Here is a 21,885-nt window from a genome sequence, read left to right as displayed (position 1 = left end):
TTGCGCCTGCGCAGTGCTACCACCTCCCGCACGCCCCCCGCGCCCTCGCGCCGCTGAAGATTTACTCGTCTCTGGGCAACCATTCACCCGAGGAGCCAATCAGAGGGCAGCTTTCGCCCTGCCCTCGCCCGTCAGCGTCCAGGCGGAAGGACCTCGCCGGAGTTGGCCCCGCCCCGCCCCGCCCCGCCCCGCCCCAGGCTCTCCCGGGAGGGCAGGCTTAGAGGTCGGGGCGGAGTCGGGGGCGGTGGGAGGGGGCGTGGTCAGGCCGTATAAGAACGGAGGGGGCGGCGGCCGGCCGGTTCACTCCGTGCCGCTGCCTGGGGGCTGTAGTGACCGCGCCGCTCCAGCTTGGGGAGGGGGCAGGCCTGCCCACGCCAAGGACCTGCCTCTGTCGCCTCCTCTTCCGCCGCCCAGGTGAGTCCACGGCCCCCTCCTCCAAAGGTGCGAGGATGCGGCGGTCTCCGTGGGCCGTGCGCTGTGCGCTCAGGGGTCTGCCCCCAGCCCCGCGGCTCTCGACCCTGACCTGGTGGGCGCGCGGGGGCCGGAGGGGGCGATACCGGCAGGTGCGCAGCCCCAGAGCTGCCTCCCCCGCCTGCCCGCGCCGCGGCCCTCCGGCACGCACCCCGCCCCCGACGGCCGGGCCAGCCCGCCCCGAGCTGCAACTTTCCAGAGACTTCGCCCGGGCTTTGGCAGAAAACCTCCGGCGAGTTCCTGCCCCGGGCGCCCCGCGGGCTGTGCGCGGGGCCGGTCGCGGGCGGGGCGGCCGAGGGGCTCGGGGGTGGGGGCCCCTTGCCCTCCCCGCAGCGGGCGCCCCCCCGCCCCCGCCAGCCCCGCTGGGCGCCCGCGGGGCCGAGCGCGAACTCGCGTCCGGCGGTTTCCGAAGGCGCAGTTGGAGGCGCAGCGGTCAGCGGGTTCGCGGGGAGGCGCTGCCTTTCCCAGGCCGGGGAAGGGAGGTACGCTTCTTTGGGGGTGGAGGTGGGGTGGGGGGCTCTGCCAAAGCCTGGGTTTCGAGGCTAGAGACGAACATCCCTCCCTCCTCTTGATCTCGAGTCACTTTTCTGGATCCGTGAGCCGCGGAGCAATCGAAGCGGGTGGCTGGTGCGCAGCGCGTCTCTCGGAAACTTCTGCGGCGTCCGCGAAACCTGGTCGCTCCCCTTTGGGGAATGAGACTTGCCTACTGGAGAGGCTGAATGTCCGGGGCCGCCTCCCAGCGCGGTGCTGGAGACCGGAGGGAGCGGGTGGGAGGGCACGCGGGGAGCACGGCGGCGGGGTGGGTGCCCGGTACACCTGAGCCCGACGCAGGCAGGCGAGAGAAGGAAGCGGCGCACCCTCCGCTCCCCGCCCCCCGGAGTGCGGGAGGGCTTCTGCAGACGCGCCTGGCACGTTGCCCTTGACGACCCAGGCGACCTGTCTTCGGTGGCACCCACTGCTAGAGGCGGACGCGCGGGAGGCGCGATGCCAACCCCTCCCCCAGCACGCACCTTTCAGTAAGACTTCTGCAGGACTCTTATCAGTGCCCTGTGCGTTCCCTTGATGTTGTTGGTGGTGTTTGTTTGTATAGAGGCTGACATGCACATAAAGTGCTTTAAGTGCCCTTGTGGTGAGCTCGCAGCGAAGACTATGTAATAGCTCGTATTGTGACAACTTGGTACTCAGGTTGTTTGGTAGGTGGGTTAGGAGCCTGACTTACCTCGGGAAATAAAAGTTAAGATTATCGAATCCTCCTGAAGTGGTCCCCTGGGTTTAGCCCCCTGCTCTCCAGGGAGGGGATGAGGGTGGCAGGTATGGTCTACCCTAACCTCCCAGCGTGAGTGACTTGGCAGGGATGCAAGCCCGCAGCTGTGAAGGTGGCGTGAGTGCTTACCAAGAATGGTGCTGTCTTAAATCCCCAGACATGGAGCTGAGGGGGCGAGACCTGCAACACGGGACTCTGCACTTGTGTCTGTATTGGGGGAGGGATTGCGAGGAAATGCTAACTTATTCTGAAATGGATAGGCAGTGGTTTTTTCCCTTGACGTTTTTGTTTGTGATGATGGAACACTACTTATCTCTGCAGTCAAGTTTATTTTACTTCAGAAAACTGAAATCTTGTGTCTTAAAGTGTAACCATAGTTTCAGAGTATAACTATTCTTAATAAGGAGTTTTTAAAAAGAAAAAAGTATATATCGACTGTAACTCTCCAGGTGGCTGTGGGGGAGTCCCTAAACATCAAAACTAAAAAAAAAAAAAAAAATCCCAGCCATGAGGCCTATAAATTGTTACCAAAAACAAAGGCCTCTAGTTTCATCAGTAATTTTAGTGTGGGCACATAGAGATAACAGCAGCACTCTTTATGTTGAGTTTCTTCCACAATGCCTACCTTGTATCCAGAGATTAGGTCTGTGTAATTTTGAAGGGAAGGCTTTGGCTGGTGGCCCACATGTCAAAATGAGCATGACTTAGCTGAGCACATTGGTTCTCCTTACTTAGTTACTTCAGCCCTCTTGTGAGTACAGGCAACTCACAGAAATCTTGTCCTGAGTTCCAGAACCTCTCCCCCGCCCACCCCTATCTTCCCAAAGCACACCACACTCAGCGTGCATCCCCCTCCCCCACCCCCGCCCCGTGTTCCAGACCAGGCCAGATATGCACATCTTACATTAACCATCAGAGAACCGAAAACTCCGCAGACTTCTGGAAGTCCGATCAACAGGCCAGCAATAAAGATAACTTAAAAATGGATGTAGTGCCTTGTTCAGAAAGTACCATTTGACTGGACATGTTTGCCACCAAAATAGACGATGACATTTTTTTAAACTGCTCTGGTGAGTTGTACTGTCTTCCCCTTTCCTCCTTGCTGTGTTCTGTGCATGAAGCCGCCACTGAAGAATGGCAGCAGAACTCAAAATAGTGAATGCTCAGGTTAAATCTTTTTTACATCACACAGAGAGAGGTTGGGGAAGCACAAGACTTGTTTTATGAGGAGTTAACATTGTATCCTTGTGTTTGGATTTCCAGATCCCACATCTCACTCTGAGCTGTATCTGTTGCTGTGCTGTGTGTGTGTGTGTGTGGGGGGGGGGTTGAAATTGAGCCATGCAGAGTGTGAAGTGTTATTTAGAATTAAACATTCCTCCGATTAGAGAAGTACTCTGGCTTTTTGTATTGCCACCGAAGTATACAAAGCAATACAAAAAGTGCTTTCTGCCACTTTGGTGTTGGTTAAATTGGCATAAGCTGTATTGTGATGAAGCAGATGCTTCTGTGTAGGAAGTGTTCAAGTGTTCAAGGCTACGGTGATGTTTCTCGGGCTTGTTGCTTCTTGAGCTTTTTAACCGCTTTACCTCCTGTGTTAGGAGAAAACTTCCATCTGAAATTTAAATGATTTAGAGGAAACATCATTAAATAACCCAAGCTTTATGAATTGTTTGGAAATAGTAGATTTTGTACAGCTGGATCCTGGAGCCTGTTTCTGAGCCGTTTACAGTGCTTCTTGGAACAATAGGGGAAAATTAACATGAAGAAATAAGCAGCTCTCCATGTAGGATATTTTTTGAGTCTCAGCATTTTGGAGTCCTGGTCACTAAACTGCATAGTGAGTTTATTTCTTGGATCGCAGTGGTTGAATCAGTAAGTAGTTGAGTGCTTCCTAGGCAGTCTTTTGTGCCAGGTGCTGAAGAGGCCAAGGCAATGGTATGCGAAAAGGCCCAAGCTGGGTCAGCTTTATAATGCACTCTAGGCACTCACTTTTCTCTTCTTTATCTCGGCCCCCCCCCCCCCCCCCCCGGGGCCCTCGGCCCCAGGAAGGCAGGGACCTGTGCTCACCGCGCATCCTCAGCGTCTGGAGCAGGATTAGCACGCACAAAGCGCTTCTGTTATCTGGGTGCAGTGCTCTGCTGGCATTTGACTGCCATGGCTCTCTGAGAGTGAGGCACGCTGCGGGCATCTTCCTGGTGGACCCACGCACTGGGGAGTTTTGCATCAAAAAACTCCTAGCCTAAAAATGCAGGATGGTTTCTGGGCCTTTTTAAAATGGTGGCTCTGGGCAGTGACTGCTGATTGACCGACAGCTGAAACTTCTCAAACTCAGCTTCCCATCCTCCCCATTCGCTCCAGCACTGGCCTCGCAGGGCTCACGCAGCCATTCTCTCTCCATGTTCACGTAGTTGTCAGTTCTGCTGATTCTGTTTTTGCTTTTTTTTGAAAAAATTTGTTGTTGTTTCCCACTGCCATCGCTAACCTGGTTTAGGGCCCTGTGGACAGCAGCTTGATTAGAACCATAGTCCAGCCGGCCACCCTGCCTCGGGTCAGAGCTGAGGTCCGTGCATTCCACTCAGGAGAACTGCCCATCCCTCCAAAGCCGAGCTCCTTTTCAAGACTTGTAACTTTCTGGCCTTCTGTTTATTCTCACCCTCCCTTGGAGGGATCTTCTGAACTGTCCTACCTTATCTCACAGAATACATGCTCAAATATTTCAGCAAATGACTGCTGCAGCTTCCTCACCAAACTCTTTTTTTTTTTTTTTTTGCATGGGCAGGCAGCGGGAATCGAACCCCGGTCTCCGGTGTGGCAGGCAAGAACTCTGCCACGGAGCCACCGTGGCCCGCCCACACCAAACTATTTTAATCCAGCTTTAGACCCTTCCCAGAGGCTTCTGGCTATTCTCACCCCACCTGAGGGTTCCCTTACCCCACACCTCTTCTCTTTTAATACTGTTTTACAGTTCTGCTGTGTACCTTATTTTCTAGTTCGTAAAAATTTATCTTTGAGTGCATGAACACCGGCTTGTCCCCTTATTTCACCTCTTCAAAAAACATCTTGAGAAGAAAGTTTTCCATGACTCCTGAACGGCCCCCCTTGCCTGGTGTTGCCCTGTGTTCCTCTCCAACTAGGAAAGGAGAAGAGGCAACCCTCCCCCTCTCCTGACTGGCCCAGCTCACCTCCACTCACCTCACTAGTCCCCGCCCTCTGGGATGAGGACTGCCAGGTGGTCTGAGGCTGTGTTGCTTTTGGCAGCCCTGCCCTTGCACGGCTAAGTGCACACGGATGTATTAGGAAGAGCCGACCCAGAGGTCGAGAGGAAGCAGATGCTACGGAGCACCTGCCACATGCCCAGGTGCTTGCCCAGGTTGCTCACCCAGGAACTTGCACTGCTGGTTTCTCCAGTGCTCAGACCCTTTGTGATCTTTATACTCATCTCCTCCCAGCCTCTTATGGTGTCTCTAATCATTGGGAGACCGGGGTTCTTGTCTTCCTTACCTCTTCCGCTTTCAGTTTCTTTATAGTAATATGCACGACAGACTATAGACCAGTGCTGTCCAGTAGAATCTAATGTGAGCGATGCAATTTTAAGTTTCTAGTAGTCACATGTGAAAGTAAACAGCTGAAATTAATTGTAATGGCTTTAACCCATGCTGTCAAATATTACCACCTCAACATGTAAACAGTATGAAAATATTAGTGGCATATTTTGCATTCATTTCTTTGTAGCGAGCTCTTGAAATGCAATGTGTGTTTGATACTTACAGCACAACTCAGTTTGGGCTAGCCACATTTCAAGTGCTTAATAGCCCATGGCTTGTGGTTGCCGTATTGGGCAGCACAGGTCTTGACCATCTGCAAAAATGTTTCACACTGAGAATCTGATTTGACGTGGCTGAGAGTCAGCAGTCCTAAATTATGAAGAGGTGTGTGAGCTGGCATGTAAACTCTGCAAGGGCAGGGATATTTGTCTCTTGCTCACGGAGTGTCACAAGCTCCTAGAACTGTGCTTGGAACGTAGTAGGCACTCAAGTAGTTAATCGATTGAAAGGAAATCCAGTCCTCGTGGTTGGCACGCTGATAATCATTCACCTTGTGAGCAGGCCTGGCACTGAAACGTGGGATGTTTGATTCCTGGCCCAGTGCTCTTTCTTTGCCTTTTTGTTTTGTTCATAGCTTCTTAGAGAGTAATCATAAAGTAATAGAATTTTAAATAAAATCTTCTGGGGCTGACAGGGGACCAAGACCCATACTCTTGTCACTGATGAAAATTTGAAGGAAAAGGCAAGAGGAAATAACTTTCAGTAAAAGGTGTATATGAGGTAGCTAATGACTCCAGCACATTAATTAATAAATACTAACTTCATCATCATCATCATCATCATCATCATCCACTCACGCAGGAACACTGAAGACAAGGTGGTCTACCTACCTTCTGTTTATAGAGAAACAGGTACCATCCCGTGGTTTTCCTCCTTCCAGTGAGTCCCCACCCACCTACCTCGCCCATTTGCTCCTTGTATAACATCTGTAATGTTGTCAGAGGGATCTCTGAGCACTATGGTGTTCACTCCGGCTGCTGCCATCCCTCGGACCTGGAGGTCAGTTCAGGTACCTGCTATGGAATGTTAACCCTATGGGGAAGGGTCTCTGCAAAACTAAAACCTGGTGGAATTGTGCGTTTCCTTTGCCTGATTAGAATCTGCCCTCAGTTGGAGGCCAGCCCAAGCTTAGCCATAGGAGGTGTGAATATGTATGTAAAGTGTGATAAGTACTGTTTAAGTGTTGCTTGTCCCTTTCCCGATAAGGCCCGGGGATGTTCCTAGTGACTAGACAGGACTTGACCGACTGAGTTCTTCATTTTGGACAACAGCGAACTGTTCAGAGCTTGACGCTGGAGAGTTAGATGGTCAATCCCGAGAGTTAGATGGTCATCCACAGTTATCCTGTGGGTGAAGCCCTGGAGGAAACTTTGAAGGTCTAAAGCTCTTGAACTCGGTGAGTTGCATGTAAGCCTGATCATCCTTACCATAAACAGTCTCCTTCCAGGAACCGTCCTATTTTTCCCAGTTGAGTGAATCTCTGAAACAGAAGGGTCGTTTCTGTATGGGAGTGTCTTGAAATGAGTTCCAACCAGTAACTTCTCTGATTTAGAAAAAAGCATATTTGAGGAATAACAAGGATTCTTTCCTGTTCAAGTCAGGCATGTAGCCCTTAATAATGCTGATACCTTGGAAAAATCACAGTCTCTATGCCTGCCTTCCATCTACAGATGGATCTGTTCCAGCCTTGTCAATATGCAAATTGGGAACGATGGCAGCACGTCCTTTAAGCATTTGGGCTTCTGTGGTGTCACTGTAGAAATACCCGGGCCAGTGTTTTGATTCTGCTTCATGCTTTTTTGCAGCCACAGCATTAATTTTCTTCCAGCGTTATCTCTCCCACCACACTCGCTTAAGCATTCTATTTTGAAAGATGGGAAAGAACCTTCTGGTTGGAAGCTTCTTAGAGAGGGTATCTGTGGACAGAGCCCCACCCCTGATAACAATTAAGACTGTATTTTGGCGTCGGTGGGAAGTGAGAGTTTGTGAAGGCCCCTCCAACTCTAAGAGCTTTGTCCAAAGCGAGACAGCAGGGGAAACAGTTTGTCTGTGGCCTGCTCCGGTTTCCGTCCAGACACTGTTTTCCTTTAGGCCAGGCTCAGGCAGCATCCCGTTGCTGTGGGAATCTAACTGAATTTTTTGACTCCGGTAAACATTGGTGTTAACTGGCTGGGAAGATACTGATAACCCTGAGAAAATGGACCGAGACCTCCGGCTGAGCGTGATAGAGCTGGGAGTGAGAAAAGACCATCTGTAGGGTTTGCTGTGTCACTGGCTGAGAGGTGTTTCCTCTGAACCTCTGTGGCTTAGTTGTGGCTGGAAATTTGGTAGAAGGTGTTGTGGATATTTGAGTGGTTGAGTGAACAACTTACTTCTTAGAAAATGTAACATAGGATATATTTTATGGTCCTCCTTTTTTTTAATAGAAAAAAAATAAGATATTATTTTCCCTGTTTCTATTGCTTTGGGTCACCTGTTACTCAAAGCTCTTATTCCACATGCATTAAACACACTTGTGTGCCCCCCTTATCTGTGACACTTTGATGTGTGTGGGCACCACAGAGGAGTGTCTCCTGTGTTGTGGGGGCCTGGACCCTGGGGAGGGGGTCCGCAGCCTGGTGAGGAAGAAAAGACTTCCTCAGGCAGCCCCTCTGGTCTGAGATAACTTCTGGCCTTCAACAGCCAAGGAATTCCAGGAGTATGGGAGGATTTCTCTCCAGAAGGCTGAAGCTGCTTTGACCCGGGTTTTCTTCCTTTCTGCCCGCCCACGTATCTGTGGCTATGTATGTCAAGTCCCCTGTTGTTTGAAGAGCCTGGCTGTCTCTGTGTGGGCGAAGGGGTCTAGGGGTTCACACCACATGCAGGTGGGAAGAGCCACAGGCATCCAGGCTTAGGTTCAGCGTCTGAGCATGCATCAGTTTTTCCCAGGCTGTGTCTGTTTTCAGGTCCGTTCCAGCTCGCCTTCCTGTGCTAGCCCTCAGGTGGTGACCACTTCTTGCGTATTTGTCTAGCTTCTCTGCAGCTCTGTTTGGCTTATCTGTTTCTGGGACCTGAGAAAATTGAGCTCCTGCCTGCAGGGACTGTCCTGTACTTTTGCTTTATCGGCAGGTCCGTGCTCCTGAGCTGCCAGCCACCAGAGCCACCCTAGTGGGTTAGTCCCTTGTTTTATCAGCAGTTCAGTTTGCCTTAATTTCCCTGGGCTGATCCTAATTGGTCCATTCCTAAAAATCTATGTCTTGGGCCATTATTTTTTCCAGCAAGTTTGCTGCACTTGTTCCTTCCGCTCCTGGGGTTTCTCCCTTCCAAACTTGCTTTCTCTGAAATCACCGCTGGCTTGTAGCCTATCCCAGCTCATTGGAGCTCTTTATGAAGAAGTGAGATTTCTAGACCTTCATCTCCAGTGTTCCTTTTAAACAAATGTTAGCATAACTGTTACATTCTCTCTACTTAATTACTTTAATTCTAGTGCCTCCAGCTAGGGTGGATTCACTCCCCAATCCATAATGATTTGGGAATGGGGGGGGAGGGGAAGAGGGAATTTCTTCCTTACGATTTTTAAGGTAACTTAGTTCTAAATGCTTCTGTCTTGCTTTCAGCACTTAACATCTAGCTTATCCCATGTAACTGAACTTCTTTCCTGCAATCTTATTTAAAAATCATCATACCTTCCTTCCCTTTCCTTCCACGTACTGCCATCTACTTCCCTACAAACGCATGAACTCCAGTTTCTTCTTCAAAACTCCTTCCTCTCCTCCTACCACCAAAGTTTTCTGCCTCTTAAATCCCATTTCTGTCTCTTAGCAACAGTGTGTCCTTGCACAGTTTACATGTCCTCTTTGTTCCCCAGTTTTCTCATCTGTAAAGGGGAGATGATAGTTGTTCCCTTATAGTGTTGTTGTGCGCATCAGATGGATTGCTTCAGACCCAGCCTTTGACAGCCCTGGCTCACAGCTCAGATGGCAGCTCTCGACGTGGGGTGCTGGCATATAATATAGGCTTTGGTGCTCTCACCTGGCTGAACAGATAACCCCATGTTGGGTTCCCAGACCATGACTGAGGCTGCTCAGCCCCTGGAGGGGTCAGGTGCTGGAGCTTCTGAGGAAGTATTAAGATAAGCCCTGTGGGAAGGCATTTTGGATAGCACTAGTGAGCTGTTACCTACTTTATGAAACCGCTAATTGGGTGTCCCCAGTGGGAAGTGGAATTTCCTACTCCATTGCGTATGAATGAATCTTCTTCCTTGGTGTCTCTCGGAGGGACACCTCTAAGCTATCTTGGTAGCCTTAAAGATGAAAATTTACCAGACTCATGTCTTGCTTAGTTTGCAGTTTACACTGAAGCAGACAGTAAAGTGTGGTTGACTCGAGCTTTGCCATCTTTGGCACATACAGTGGGATGGGGGCAATGGAAAGGTAAGGTGCCGCAGTTACATAGTTGAAGGAAGGTTTGCGTCCTCCCTTTTTTGATAGGATCAATACAATCTTTGTTTCAGAAAGGATCGTTTTAGCAGAAGTGCTCATGTGGGTTTGTAGCGTGTGCTTACAATGAACCCTGCCCCGTGCCCCCCTTCTCCCCCTCCTGTTCCCCCTCCAGCTTGGTGGAGGGAGTCCCTCTTCCAAGAGTTAAAACACTAGCTTCAGAGCTGAGGACCTGGGGTCAATTCATTTCATCTTTTCTGAACTTTATTTCTTAATCTGTAAACAAATGGACAGTAGTACTTGTTTGGAGTGCTTGTGATAATTAAATGAGAATCAATGTGAAGTAGCTAACAAATATTCTTGCTATCAGACACCTCTACACCTTTGTTTTACAAATGAAGGGAAATAAAGGTCCAGGCGTTGTAGTTCTTATTCATTCAGTAGAGGGAAGGTAAAGGGAAGAGGTGCGATAGGATATCATGAAGTACACTGCTGTCCGCTTCAACTGCTGCTTAAATTCTCTAGGCCATGAACTAATCTCTTTTTGCTTAAGATAGCCTCTGTCATGCACAGGGGCAAGTGTTGTAGGAAAGGTTTCAGCCACAGGTGCGTGGTGCCCTCTTGGCCAGGAGCCAGGAGTGGCAGGTGTCCTTGTCGGCATACACACCACCCCTGGGGCCTGTCACCAGGCTCATCCACTGCCCGAGGACAGTCTTTCACCCTGAGCTGGAATGATCCAGGCTTTTGAGGCAAAATGTCGAGGAGTGGTGATAAGAAATTTTATTATCAAAAGAACTCTCAGTTGTATTTGGCTTGTGTGTTCTGAAGCCACCATGGGAGCAGAGGAAGACGGCATCGTGGTGCTGCCCCGGTGTGCGTGGAGGGAATGGGGGCTGCAGGTGCCTAGAGATCCTCAGCTGAGGCCTGAGTGCTTGCGTGAAACCTTCTCGGACAATCGCTTTCATGTTTTATGAGATAAAAGTTAAATTTGTGCTGTCTTTACCTGCATAGATGTGGCTGTCCGCACAGGTCAGGAGCTCTTTGTGCAGTCTCTGTGTCTAATTCCAGGGCCAGGACAGGAACCAGTGTTGATTTGATCTGAGCCCTTGACTGTGAGACCTGTAGGCAGCTGCTAGAGATGCTCTCAGGGCTCTTTCCTCTAACTGGTTCATCGCCCTCTTGCACTTGGCCACCATGAGTCCCCTCACGGGTTTATAGCTTCAATCACTCTTCTATCTGGATTAATTGGCAAGTCCCAGGGATCTGGTAAAATTATGAAAGCAAGTCTAACCCCCCCCCCCCCCCCCCAATCAAACTTCAGACATAGGTCTTTAGCTCAGCCTGCCTGGGCCGCCTGTGTCCCAGCCCCCGGGGGACAAAGCTAAGTTAGAGAGCAGCCTGGTCCTCCAGCAGCTTGGTTTGATCCTCTGTCCTAGTTTGCATTCCCCTCCCCGTTTGCTGCATCTTTGCAAACATATATTCTTTCAATGTGTGTTTTCTGCCTTTCTACCGCAGCCAGATGACAGAAGTAAAGGTGATTCACAGGTACAAGGATAGTAGATTCAGGTGCCTAAGTGTTTAAATCAGTGAAAGAGCATGGCTCCTGTTTTTCCCAATTTCCACTGTGCAAAGCACAGGGAATGTGCTTCCCAAACGGTAAAAAGGAAAGCACAAACTTTAGTTTGAATTTGCTAGACTTCAATTTTTTTTTTCCTAGTCACTATTTCATTAATCCTGCTAACTAGAATGTGCCTTTGACCAGGGCCTTTCATGAGCTGGGAATATGTGTTTCACGTGATTCTTTTATGTGAGGATTATATCAGTGTTGGTTTAAAGTAAATTAAAACTAAAGCTATTACACTAAGCCCTGGTGTATAATCTAAGCGCTATGGGCCTTTGACTTGGATTTTTTCTAGTAATACCAGCGTTTGTTTTAGTAACTTGAAATGTCCTGTTTGAATCTGAGATTGGATGGCTAAGGGAAAATGGAGAATTCCTTTCTAATCGGGACTAATGACTTATTCGGGGCTCTTAATGAGCTCAGCATTTCACATGAACCCAGCCCATACTTGGGCCTTCAATAGCTTTAGCTCCTCTGTATCTAAGTCATGGTGATTTGGCAGAATTAAAAAAGGAAAAGGAATTGAAGGAATTCAGTAAGGTAGCATTTGAGCAGGAGGCTCATAGGGGAAAGATTTTAGAAGATTTTCATTTGGTTCAATTAATACATGCATAGGTTCCAAATCAGATGGCACAAAATAAGCTTCCTTCCTCCCCCATCCTCCAGCTAGAGGTGGAATTTAGTGTGAGCAGAACTATGTCGTTTGTCTCATCCCAGAGATTTGATATGCTTGTATAAGCATAGACTTGTACACACATAGGTTTACACTTGCTTTACACACACACACACACATGTGCTGTATTGCAGGGTCACAATTCATTCTTTTTCCATGTGAATATTCCATTATTGCAGCACCATTTGTTGAATTTTTATTTGTTTTGGGGAAGTGCAGGGACCAGGAATCGAACCAGGGTCTCCCGTATGTCAGGAGAGAATTCTGCCACTGAACCACCCTTGCACCCCCTACGTTTGCTGTTTTGGTCAATGAGTCTTGAAGAGCACCGCACATTCATATAGCGAGAGCTGCCGCCGTATTTCCAAACGACTGTATAGTATTCTCTTGTATAGATGTATCAGTTCATTTAACCAGCCTCTACTGAGGAACAGTTCTAGCTTCACAGATAATTCTCCAGTGGATATCCTTGTGCTCGCTTGAAAGTGCTTGCATAAGATAAATCCCGCAGTGAGCTTCCTAGTCGAGTCGCTACGTCAAAGGACGTGTCTACTTAAAACCCAGAGTCGTTTTCCATGGGGAGCCTGCTGGGGTGTACGACACGTCTGCTTGCACACTGCGGCCAGCTGCAGTGCTCTTCAGGTCTTTGATCTTTGCCAGTCTGATAGGTGGAAATGATACACTGAGGTTTTAATGTGCCTCAGTCTTGAGTGAGGTTGATTGTTTTGTGTCTGAATCATTGTTCCTGTCCTTTTCCCTTCTCTGGTGTGTAGGGGCTCTTTATTCATTAAGGAGATGAATCCTTTGCCTAATTTTACAGATACTCTCTGAGTTTTATCTTCTGACTTCTTTTTGTATAGATATTTTTATATGTGCTCACTTTTTGTGATTTTTACATTTTATGTAATTTAGAAAGGATTGCCTTACTCTGTGTGTGTGTATATATATAAATCCCATGGGTTTTTTTTTTTCCTTGTATTTTTATGTTTTCATCTTTTTATACTTAAGTCTTTGATCCTTCCTTCTGGATCTTAGTTTGGCTTGAGATAGGAAGCCAGCTTGATTTTTCTTTTTTTTTTCCCTAGATGACTGTCCAGTCGTCTGTTTTTTCCTTCATTATTTTGAAATGCCTCCTTTATTGTATTCTAAATCTCCTTACGTATTTGGTTTTGTTTCTAGATTTTTCATTCTGTTCCATCAATTAGTCCATCCTTTTGTGCCAACTTCACACTGTTTCAGTGATCAAATAATCTCTCTTATGGGCTAGAATACCGCATTCCTTTTTGTTTTTTTATAACTTTCTTGGCAATTCCTGCTCTTCCCCCTGTAGGAACCTTAAGAATTCTAAGTCTAAAACAGATTCCAACTTGATCTTACCGTAGGTTCCCTGATGTGAAAATACACGTGAATACTTAGGGAAGGCGAAGGGGTCATAGATTCCCTCAGATTTTCAGTGGGCTTAGGTGCCCCTATGCTAATGTTAGGAATCACCATTCCAGAAGTGATGATAGGCCTTAACTCTAGCCAGGATGGCTTTTTTTTTTTTTTTTTTTAAATCAGTTCCTAAAACCTGAAAACAATAAAGTGTTAAAAGGCATCCCTGCAGTTGTGTTCTCCTCTGCAACATTGTCGAGGCTCTTCCTGGAGATTTTCTCAGAATTGTTACTTCCGTCCCAAGCACTGACTGAATCCTGGCTTCTCTGTGGCTGTGTCACTTCTCATAACTGGGTCATAAATATGAGCCATGAAAGCACAACTGAAGGTAATAGAGTAAAGCAAAGTTTTTTCCCTTAAGTAGAATCACACATCTGGCAGAATCTGCCGCTAAATCATAGGTAGCCTAGCAGTATCTCAAAACAAAACTAGAACCATGCATGTATTTTGGGAATCATTTGCATTTGGTTGTGTAGAGAGCCCTTTAAATAGGCTCAATCCACTGTATGCTGACCATAAAAGGGGCTACAAAGTACTAAGCTAACTCTCCTGTCTCAAATCTGACTTGAAACTAAATGTCAGCTGCAGTAAGCATTAAGAAGTATCTCATCAAACATTTTCTTGTTATTAATTTAGGTGTGTATGGTGGGATAATCTAACAGCCTAGGGCTTTTTTTTTTTTTTGGACAGGGAAATAGTTTTTTTATTATTTGAGCAATGGGTTATTTGAGCAATTCCAAAAACAATTATGGAAAATTATTTTCCCAACAAGGTGACCACAATATCTTTCCACATAATTCTGTAACCGTTGTGTGCCTACTAGTGTTGAAAGAAACTGAGGAAAGACGAGTTTGAGATTAACCACATCCAATAAATATCACCCTGGTAACAGTGACCAGCTCGGCACAAGAATGAGAACTTTCTGAGGATTATGCATATAAACGGAATAGACCGACTTCACATCTGGAGCATTTGGAGTGCACGTGACAAAATCAGTTACATCTGGATTGGTCCAATCTACAGTACCTTATTCTCGACACTTGAGCAAGAAAACCCTGAGCTAGATGCAAAGTTTGAATGAGTGAACTGGCTCCACTCCAGCCCACTAATGTCAGGGCATGACCCAGCCGAGCATCACCATGGAGGTGGATTAGCCTAGGGCTTTTTAACACAGTACAGAGAAATTTAAAAGGAAACTTTCCTCTTCCTCTTGCTGAGTACTCTTTGTAGCGGGCAGAAGAGCACACATCCTCGTATTGGTCTTCCTAGAGCCAGCTTGATCACGTGGTCAGCCAAGCAAATTCACAATCCTGTAACCTACCTACTAAAGGGCCTCATGATCTGGCCTGAGGAGAGTCTCATGGCAACCCGAATGGACATCTGGCTCCGTCTTAGTCACCTGATGCTTCTGTCCCCCAGCCCCAGCTGAGAGCTCAGGTTGTCTTTCTGTCGGCTTACGTCTCCTTCTCATAAGTGAACTCTTCCATGACCTTCCAGTTCACGCCAATTAAGGACATCCCTTTCTTCTGCCTTTATATTACGTTTTCTTTCCACCACTCAGTCTGGACACAGCACGTACTACCTTGTGTCTTTGTATCTTGTGTTTTCCACCTCCCCCTTTTTTTTTTTAATTTTAATTGCAATATTTTCACACACATACTGTCCATACATGGTATACAATCAATGGTTTATAGTACCATCATGTAGTTGTGTATTCATCACATGATCTTTTTTTTGAACATTTGCATGGGTCCAGAAAAAAAAATAAAAAGAAAAACTCATGCATCTCATACCCTTACCTCTCCCTCTCATTGACCACTAGGATTTCAATCTGCTTGCTTTTTTTTTTTTTTTACCCTTTCTCCCTCGCTATTATTTATTTCTTTTTTGTCCTTATAGTTGTACTCATTTGTCCATACCCTGGATGAAGAGTACATCAGACACAAGGTTTTCATAATCACATGATCACATTGTAAATGCTATGTAGTTATGCAGTCACCTTCAAGAATCAAGGCTGCTGGAATATAGTTCAATAGTTTCAGGTACTTCCCTCTAGCCATTCCAATACACCATAAACTAAAAAGGGATATCTATATACCACATAAGAATAACCTCTAGACTCTGTTTGAAATCTCTCAGCCACTGAAACTTCATTTTGTCTAATTTCTCTCTTCTCCCTTTTGGTCAAGAAGGCTATCCCATCCCCAGGAGTCCTTTCCCATGCTTTCAGAGAAGTTTACACCCCTGGGAGTCATGTCCCACGTAGAGGGGAGGGAAGTGAGTTCACTTGCCAAGTTGGCTTAGAGAGAGAGGTCACATCTGAGCAACAAAAGAGGTTCTCAGGGGGTGACTTTAGGCATGCTTATAAAGTAGGTTTAGCTTCCACCTTGTCAGAACAGATTTCACAGGGGTGAACCCCAAGATTGAGGGCCCAGCCCATTGAATTGGCTGTCCCCAATTTCTGTAAGAAAATCAGGAATTCCCTAGATGGAAAAGTTGGATATTTCCTCCTTTCTCCCTAGTCCCCCAAGGGGATTTTGCAAATACTTTTGTAATCTCTGCCCATATTACTCTGGCATATATTGTCCACCCCCCTTTCTTGATGGCGAGCTCCTGGAAAGCTCATCTTTGTGCCCAGCAGTGCCCTGACACTGAGTAATAACTATCCATTTGATCTAAGAGCTGTGGGTAAAGCAGGGATCCCTGGTTCCAACACAAGACCAGAAATCCAAGTTGGAAACCCAGGAGAATGCATGCCAGATGTGCATTCAAAAGAAATAGCTTCAAACAATGAAGCTTCAGAAGTCATTGGGAAAGATTTTTCATGTATCTAGCAGGCCTGGAGTGGGAAACCCACTTATGTCAGCTCCTTCACCTGTTTGTTTCAGCTTTTCAACACCTATCTAGCTAATTTCCAACTGATGTGAACGCACAGGCACCTTTACTTTTTTTTTCAAATGGGCAAGCTCTGGGAATCAAACCTGGGTCTCTGGCGTGGCAGGTGAGAATTCTGCCACTGAGCCACTGTTGCACCGCCCACCTTGACTTTCTAATATGGTAGTATTTTTTAAACATATATATTAGGATTTCCAAGGACTGTTATGTTTCATTTTTTGGAAACTATAATGTGGTTGAAAATGACTTTAGGAATTTTGTGATTCTAACAGGTAAAGTGTGAGCAGTACTCAGTTGTAACTTATTCTCCTTAGGTAGCTCGGGGTACCAGTGAAAGGTCACACTGCTCTGAGGAAGCGCCCCACTTCCTGTGTAGAGCGTCCTTGCTTCTGAGAATGGTTCCGTGATAAAGCCAACCAAACTCTTTGTCTCCCAGAACTTCTGTCATACACACAACGCCTTGGTTCCACCCTGAATAAACGGAAGTGTTTACGTGGGTGAAAGGGACATAGGAGTCTTGCTGAAAGGACACAAAAGTGCTGTATTCTAGTAGGAATGGCCTGACTTCCACTTCTCGGTGTGATTGTAGTCCAGACCTGTGAATTGAACTGTTCATGGAGTGAAGAAGTCTTTTTGTGGGGGTTGTGTGCTCTGTGTGTGTGCATGTTGCAGTTTAGGTATCACCCAGTTCAAAATGCGGTTAGGGAACCAAAAGCAGAAGTAATGTCTGTAGAAAACGGGAAATTAGCAAGACATATGAGCCTTTTGCCAGCTAATGTGTTTAGGTTCCTTGGTTTAGTAAGTTTGCCAGATTTTCTTCCTTCCCACAAACCAGCACGCGCCACCTCACCACTCCCATGCAAACCAAATGAGCACAGCAAAACAAAGCAAAACACAACAGACCTTTCCTCCTTTCTCCCCAGTCCCCCAAGGGGATTTTGCAAATACTTTTTGTATTCTCTGCCCCTATTACTCTGGCATATATTGTCCACTCCTCTTTCTTGATGGTGAGCTCCTGGAAAGCTCATCTTTGTGCCCAGCAGTGCCCTGACACTGAGTCATGACCATCCATTTCATCTGAACAAAACAAAGCTGTGAAGTTATGAAAATTGATATAGATGAAGTGTTTCTCGGTATTTAGTCCTTAATCTAGGTGGGCTCTGTTCTTTAGATATGTATTTATCTCACATCACAACAGCATTCAGAGATAGCTCACCGTCTCCTCTGAAGTTGCCTGAACTGCTTTGTTGTGTAGATGCGAATCCTGACCCTCTTCTCCCCTCCCCCTGCCTTTCAGCCTCCCCAGCAAGAACCCCCCCAGGATGGCAGATGGGAGCAGCAGCAGCGGGGACCGCGTGTCCTTCAGCGTGCTGAGCTGGGACCAGGTGAGCCGGCTGCATGAGGTCCTGACCGAGGTCGTCCCCATCCACGGACGCGGCAACTTCCCAACCCTGGAGCTGACGCTGAGGGACATTGTCCAGACGGTCCGCGGCCGCCTGGAAGCGGCGGGCATCCCGGTGCAGGACGTCCGGCTGAACGGCTCTGCGGCCGGCCACGTCCTGGTCAAGGACAACGGCCTGGGCTGCCAGGACTTGGACCTCATCTTTCACGTGGCGCTCCCCGGCGAGACGGAGTTCCAGCTGGTCAGGGACGTGGTCCTGTGCTCCCTCCTGAACTTCCTGCCCGAGGGGGTGAGCAAGCTCAAGATCAGCCCGGTCACCCTCAGGGAGGCTTACGTCCAGAAGCTGGTGAAGGTGTGCACGGACACCGACCGCTGGAGCCTCATCTCCCTGTCCAACAAGCACGGGAGGAACGTGGAGCTGAAGTTCGTCGACTCCATCCGGCGTCAGTTTGAGTTCAGCGTGGACTCTTTCCAGATCATCCTGGACTCCCTGCTGCTCTTCTACGACTGCTCCAGCAACCCCATCTCCGAGCACTTCCACCCCACGGTGGTTGGGGAGAGCGTGTACGGGGACTTCGAGGAAGCCTTGGACCACCTGCAGAACCGGCTGATCGCCACGAAGAACCCCGAGGAGATCCGGGGCGGGGGGCTTCTCAAGTACAGCAACCTCCTCGTGCGGGACTTCAGGCCCACGGACCAGGAGGAGATCAAGAGCCTGGAGCGGTACATGTGCTCCCGGTTTTTCATCGACTTCCCAGACATCCTTGAGCAGCAGCGGAAGTTGGAGACCTACCTTCAGAACCACTTTGCCGAAGAGGAGAGGAGCAAGTACGACTACCTCATGACCCTGCGCAGGGTGGTCAACGACAGCACCGTGTGCCTCATGGGGCACGAGCGCAGGCAGACGCTCAACCTCATCTCGCTGCTGGCCCTGCGCGTGCTGGCCGAGCAGAACGCCATCCCCGACGCCTCCAGTGTCACCTGCTACTACCAGCCGGCCGCCTACGTCAGCGACGGCAACTTCAACAACTACTACGTCGCCCAGCCGCCAGCCCCCTACAGCCAGCCGTACCCGACCTGGCTGCCCTGCAACTAACCTCCGCCCCGAGGGTTTCCGTGCTGGGGACCTGGCGGGGCGAGGGCTCCCGGGTTGGGGGACCTCCTTCTCCATGTAGGCATTTGCCTTGTAAAGGGGAACTCAGCTCTGATTCTGCTTTTTTTTTTTCTTTGTGTGCCCATTGGAGTGGGTCTACAGTATGCCATGAGCCAACTCTGCAGGGGCCCATATTCCAGTGCCACTTTGGAACGTGCTGTGGGAAGTATGACCTGTCCACATCTTTCCAAAATAGACACTTACCAGGCCACATCCCAGACCCTAGCACACGGGGATTTGAACTCCGTGCAGTAACTGATGTTGGGGGAAAGTTGGGGCAGTATATGAGAAGTATTAAGCTAGTTTTCTTCTCACTTGAGCCTAGAGTTGACTGTTGGCTCACACTTGGGATTCTTGGCAGTCTTCCTGAAAGTTGTGCCGATGGTCTGTTTTCTTGTATTAATTTTAGTCAGACAGAGAAAATGGTAAACATGAGGGAGCTCTTGCAACTTCGTTTTTGCTCAAGGGACTCAGTGGCTTATGTTTAGCCCATCAGCAGAGCTGGGGGTTTCCTTCATCAATAAACCAAAGCCAGTAGGTGGAGAATTGAGACCTGGGTAGACGTGGTTTTGGTACATGCTGTGCTGTCATGAGGGATTGTGGAGTATTGCTGAGAGAGAAATGACCTTAGTTTCCTGAAATGTAACTTGAAAACAAAATAAAAATGTGGAACATGATGTTAAAGTAGCATTTTGGTGGTGGGGGTGATTGTAAATAGGAAACATGAATGTTCATTTTTTTTTTTTCTTTAGAGTAAGGAATTCTCATTGAATGACTTTTCTTTTTCTTTTTTTTTCCCCATCAGCTCTTTTCATGGCTGACTTTTGTTTTGCTCTTCCTAAGACTAAAGATTGTGCTGAGTTCTAGAGTTCTTGTAGCAGCTGACGATGAGGGTCTTCCTGTGTTTTAATTGGAAACCCATTTTAGTCACATTCCAAGTATTTTGCTGTTTTTTTTTTTTTCTGGGGTACTTTGGCTCCCCCAATCAAAAAACAAAAACAAAAAAAAAACCAAAAAACGAAAACAGAAAAAGTGTGATTTCCTTCCCTAGGCATTCAGGAACTTCGCTAGGACTGACTGACCTGTGGAATGATCTGCTTTTGTGGGCAGAGTTCTTTGGCTTAAGCTGCTCTAGTCTTGGGCTGAGCATGAGATGGAAGTGTCGCAGCAACCGAGGCGCTTTGTTGTTATGAATTCTGGTGTATCCGGGAAAGAACGAAGAATGATCTTCCTTGTTCTGGTAGATTTGACCATGTGTGTTTATTTTCTGCACTTTAGAAGGAAAACAGTGTTAATCTTTAGTCTAAAGCCAGCTTAGTAAGTGGGAGAGTCCTAGGCTGCTATTGCTTTTCCCAGTAGACTCAGATAAGGAATTTTGTTGTTGAAGTTTTTTTGTGTGATCCCTTAGAAAGCATCACTTTTTAAAGTATCAAGGGCAAAGGCACTCATTATTGCCAGCTTGGTTTCTAAGGTAATTTAATCAGACTGGCTTCCTGATTTTTGTCCCGAGCCTTGCCTGATTGCTTTAAGCAATGACGTTATCTTCATGTAGAAATGCTCAGTAGAGAATGAGTGGTTTACTTTTTTCCAAAGATTTACTTTGAGGTTTTCTCTGGAGTGTGATGTCTTGGTCCTTTTAAACCAAAGATCAGAAATGACCAACTCCCAAGGTTGTGCTGGTGTCTGTGTTGTGCTGCTTAGGTAGACAGAAGCCCCTTCTTAGTCTCGGACTGACTCCTGTTTCCTTGCGAACCTAAGTTATGTTTGAATTCACTAACTTTAAGTCAAGGCTGGTTCTATATGGAGGGGCCCCAGGGCGCCTCAGAGTTTAAGGTGGGGGGGGGGGGAACAATGAAGACTGAATCCCAGTAAAGAATGAATCTCAAGTTAAAAGCTACCTGTTCCTCCGTGACCTTAAAAAACTGCCTCTGTGGTCAGATGGCAGCAAGTGTGCACAGAAATGACAGATCTTGGCAGATTTGTTTAACCAAAGCTTTGAAATGTGATGAAGTCGTCAACATGGGCACTTGCTAGCTTCTAGCAGAGATCAGAATTGCTCCCACGTTTGAAGGCTTGGAGATCGGGGTTAATGAGGCACTGGATGAAGACAGAATCAGAACTGTAACAAGTAATTAAATTTCAGTTTGTCTTTGAAGTTCTTTCTGTTTCTATGTATTTTTCTGTCCCATCTGGTGGTAGTGCTCCTTCTACTTTCTGGTACAAAAGTTGCTGGAAATTCCCAGCCTCTCAATTGCAAGATGACCATCTTCCCACAGTGAGACTGGGCCTCTTCATAGAGCCTCTTCACCTGAACTTTTAGTCAGTTTGGCTCTTTTTGTAGTCTGAGTAGGCAGGTGTTCTAGAACCATCTGGAACAAAAGCCTACCATTGCACCGACAAGAGCTGCACTTTAAAAACGCAACCCCTGGTCTAGTGGTATTTCCACCTGTTCTGCAAGCCTTTTGCCAGTCTCAGAATAGATGGGTAAACCTTGAATTTCAGGGGTCTGGAAATTGTAGCCGAGACCTGCCTTTTGTGCTGCTCCCGCACACACCAGGGTGCTCTGAACTCGGACTGAGTCCCGGGGCTCCTCTTTTTTTGTGTGTTGAGTAACATGAAACTTGGCAGTGGCAGAAGGCACTAAAGTTCAAGTGCAAGTCTTAATCAAAATTTAAGCAGTCTCTCGTTTGCTTCAGGACTCTGAACAGTTTTCTGACGCTTTTTACAAGCGTGCGGCTTGTTATCCACGCCTGCTTCTTGGAATCAGGTTGGGGAGCAGTGAGATTAAAACAGCTCCTTTCCCCCTTGTTGGCAAAAATAAAATACACACTAAATTCTTATAGCCCTGAGCATCAGCCTCACCCTTAAATCCCACCTTGGCAGTAACACGCTACTCCACAGTCAGTAACTTCAGCTCTTGGAACGGAGCTCTGTGTCACCAGCACC

General features: G+C 47.6%; 1 protein-coding gene across 3 annotated transcripts; it reads left to right on the top strand.

Moving 5' to 3' along the window:
- The first annotated feature begins 201 nt into the window (after positions 1-201).
- TENT5C (terminal nucleotidyltransferase 5C) lies at positions 202-21,094 on the top strand. Of its 3 annotated transcripts, none has more exons than XM_077119753.1 (2): positions 202-414; positions 17,682-21,094. In XM_077119753.1, exon 2 carries the CDS (start codon positions 17,707-17,709, stop codon positions 18,880-18,882), a length of 1,176 nt encoding a protein of 391 aa, XP_076975868.1. In that variant the 5' UTR covers positions 202-414; positions 17,682-17,706; the 3' UTR covers positions 18,883-21,094. The 3 variants fall into 3 exon arrangements, with proteins under 3 accessions (XP_076975868.1, XP_076975869.1, XP_076975867.1); XM_077119754.1 differs by lacking the exon at positions 202-414 and adding an exon at positions 829-953; XM_077119752.1 differs by lacking the exon at positions 202-414 and adding an exon at positions 2,637-2,805.
- The last annotated feature ends 791 nt before the right edge of the window (positions 21,095-21,885 follow it).

This window comes from Tamandua tetradactyla, chromosome 11 (assembly GCF_023851605.1).
Source record: "Tamandua tetradactyla isolate mTamTet1 chromosome 11, mTamTet1.pri, whole genome shotgun sequence".
Classification (NCBI taxonomy): Eukaryota; Metazoa; Chordata; class Mammalia; order Pilosa; family Myrmecophagidae; genus Tamandua; species Tamandua tetradactyla.
Note: the sequence above shows the minus strand (reverse complement) of the source record. Positions and strands in the feature narration are given on the sequence as shown.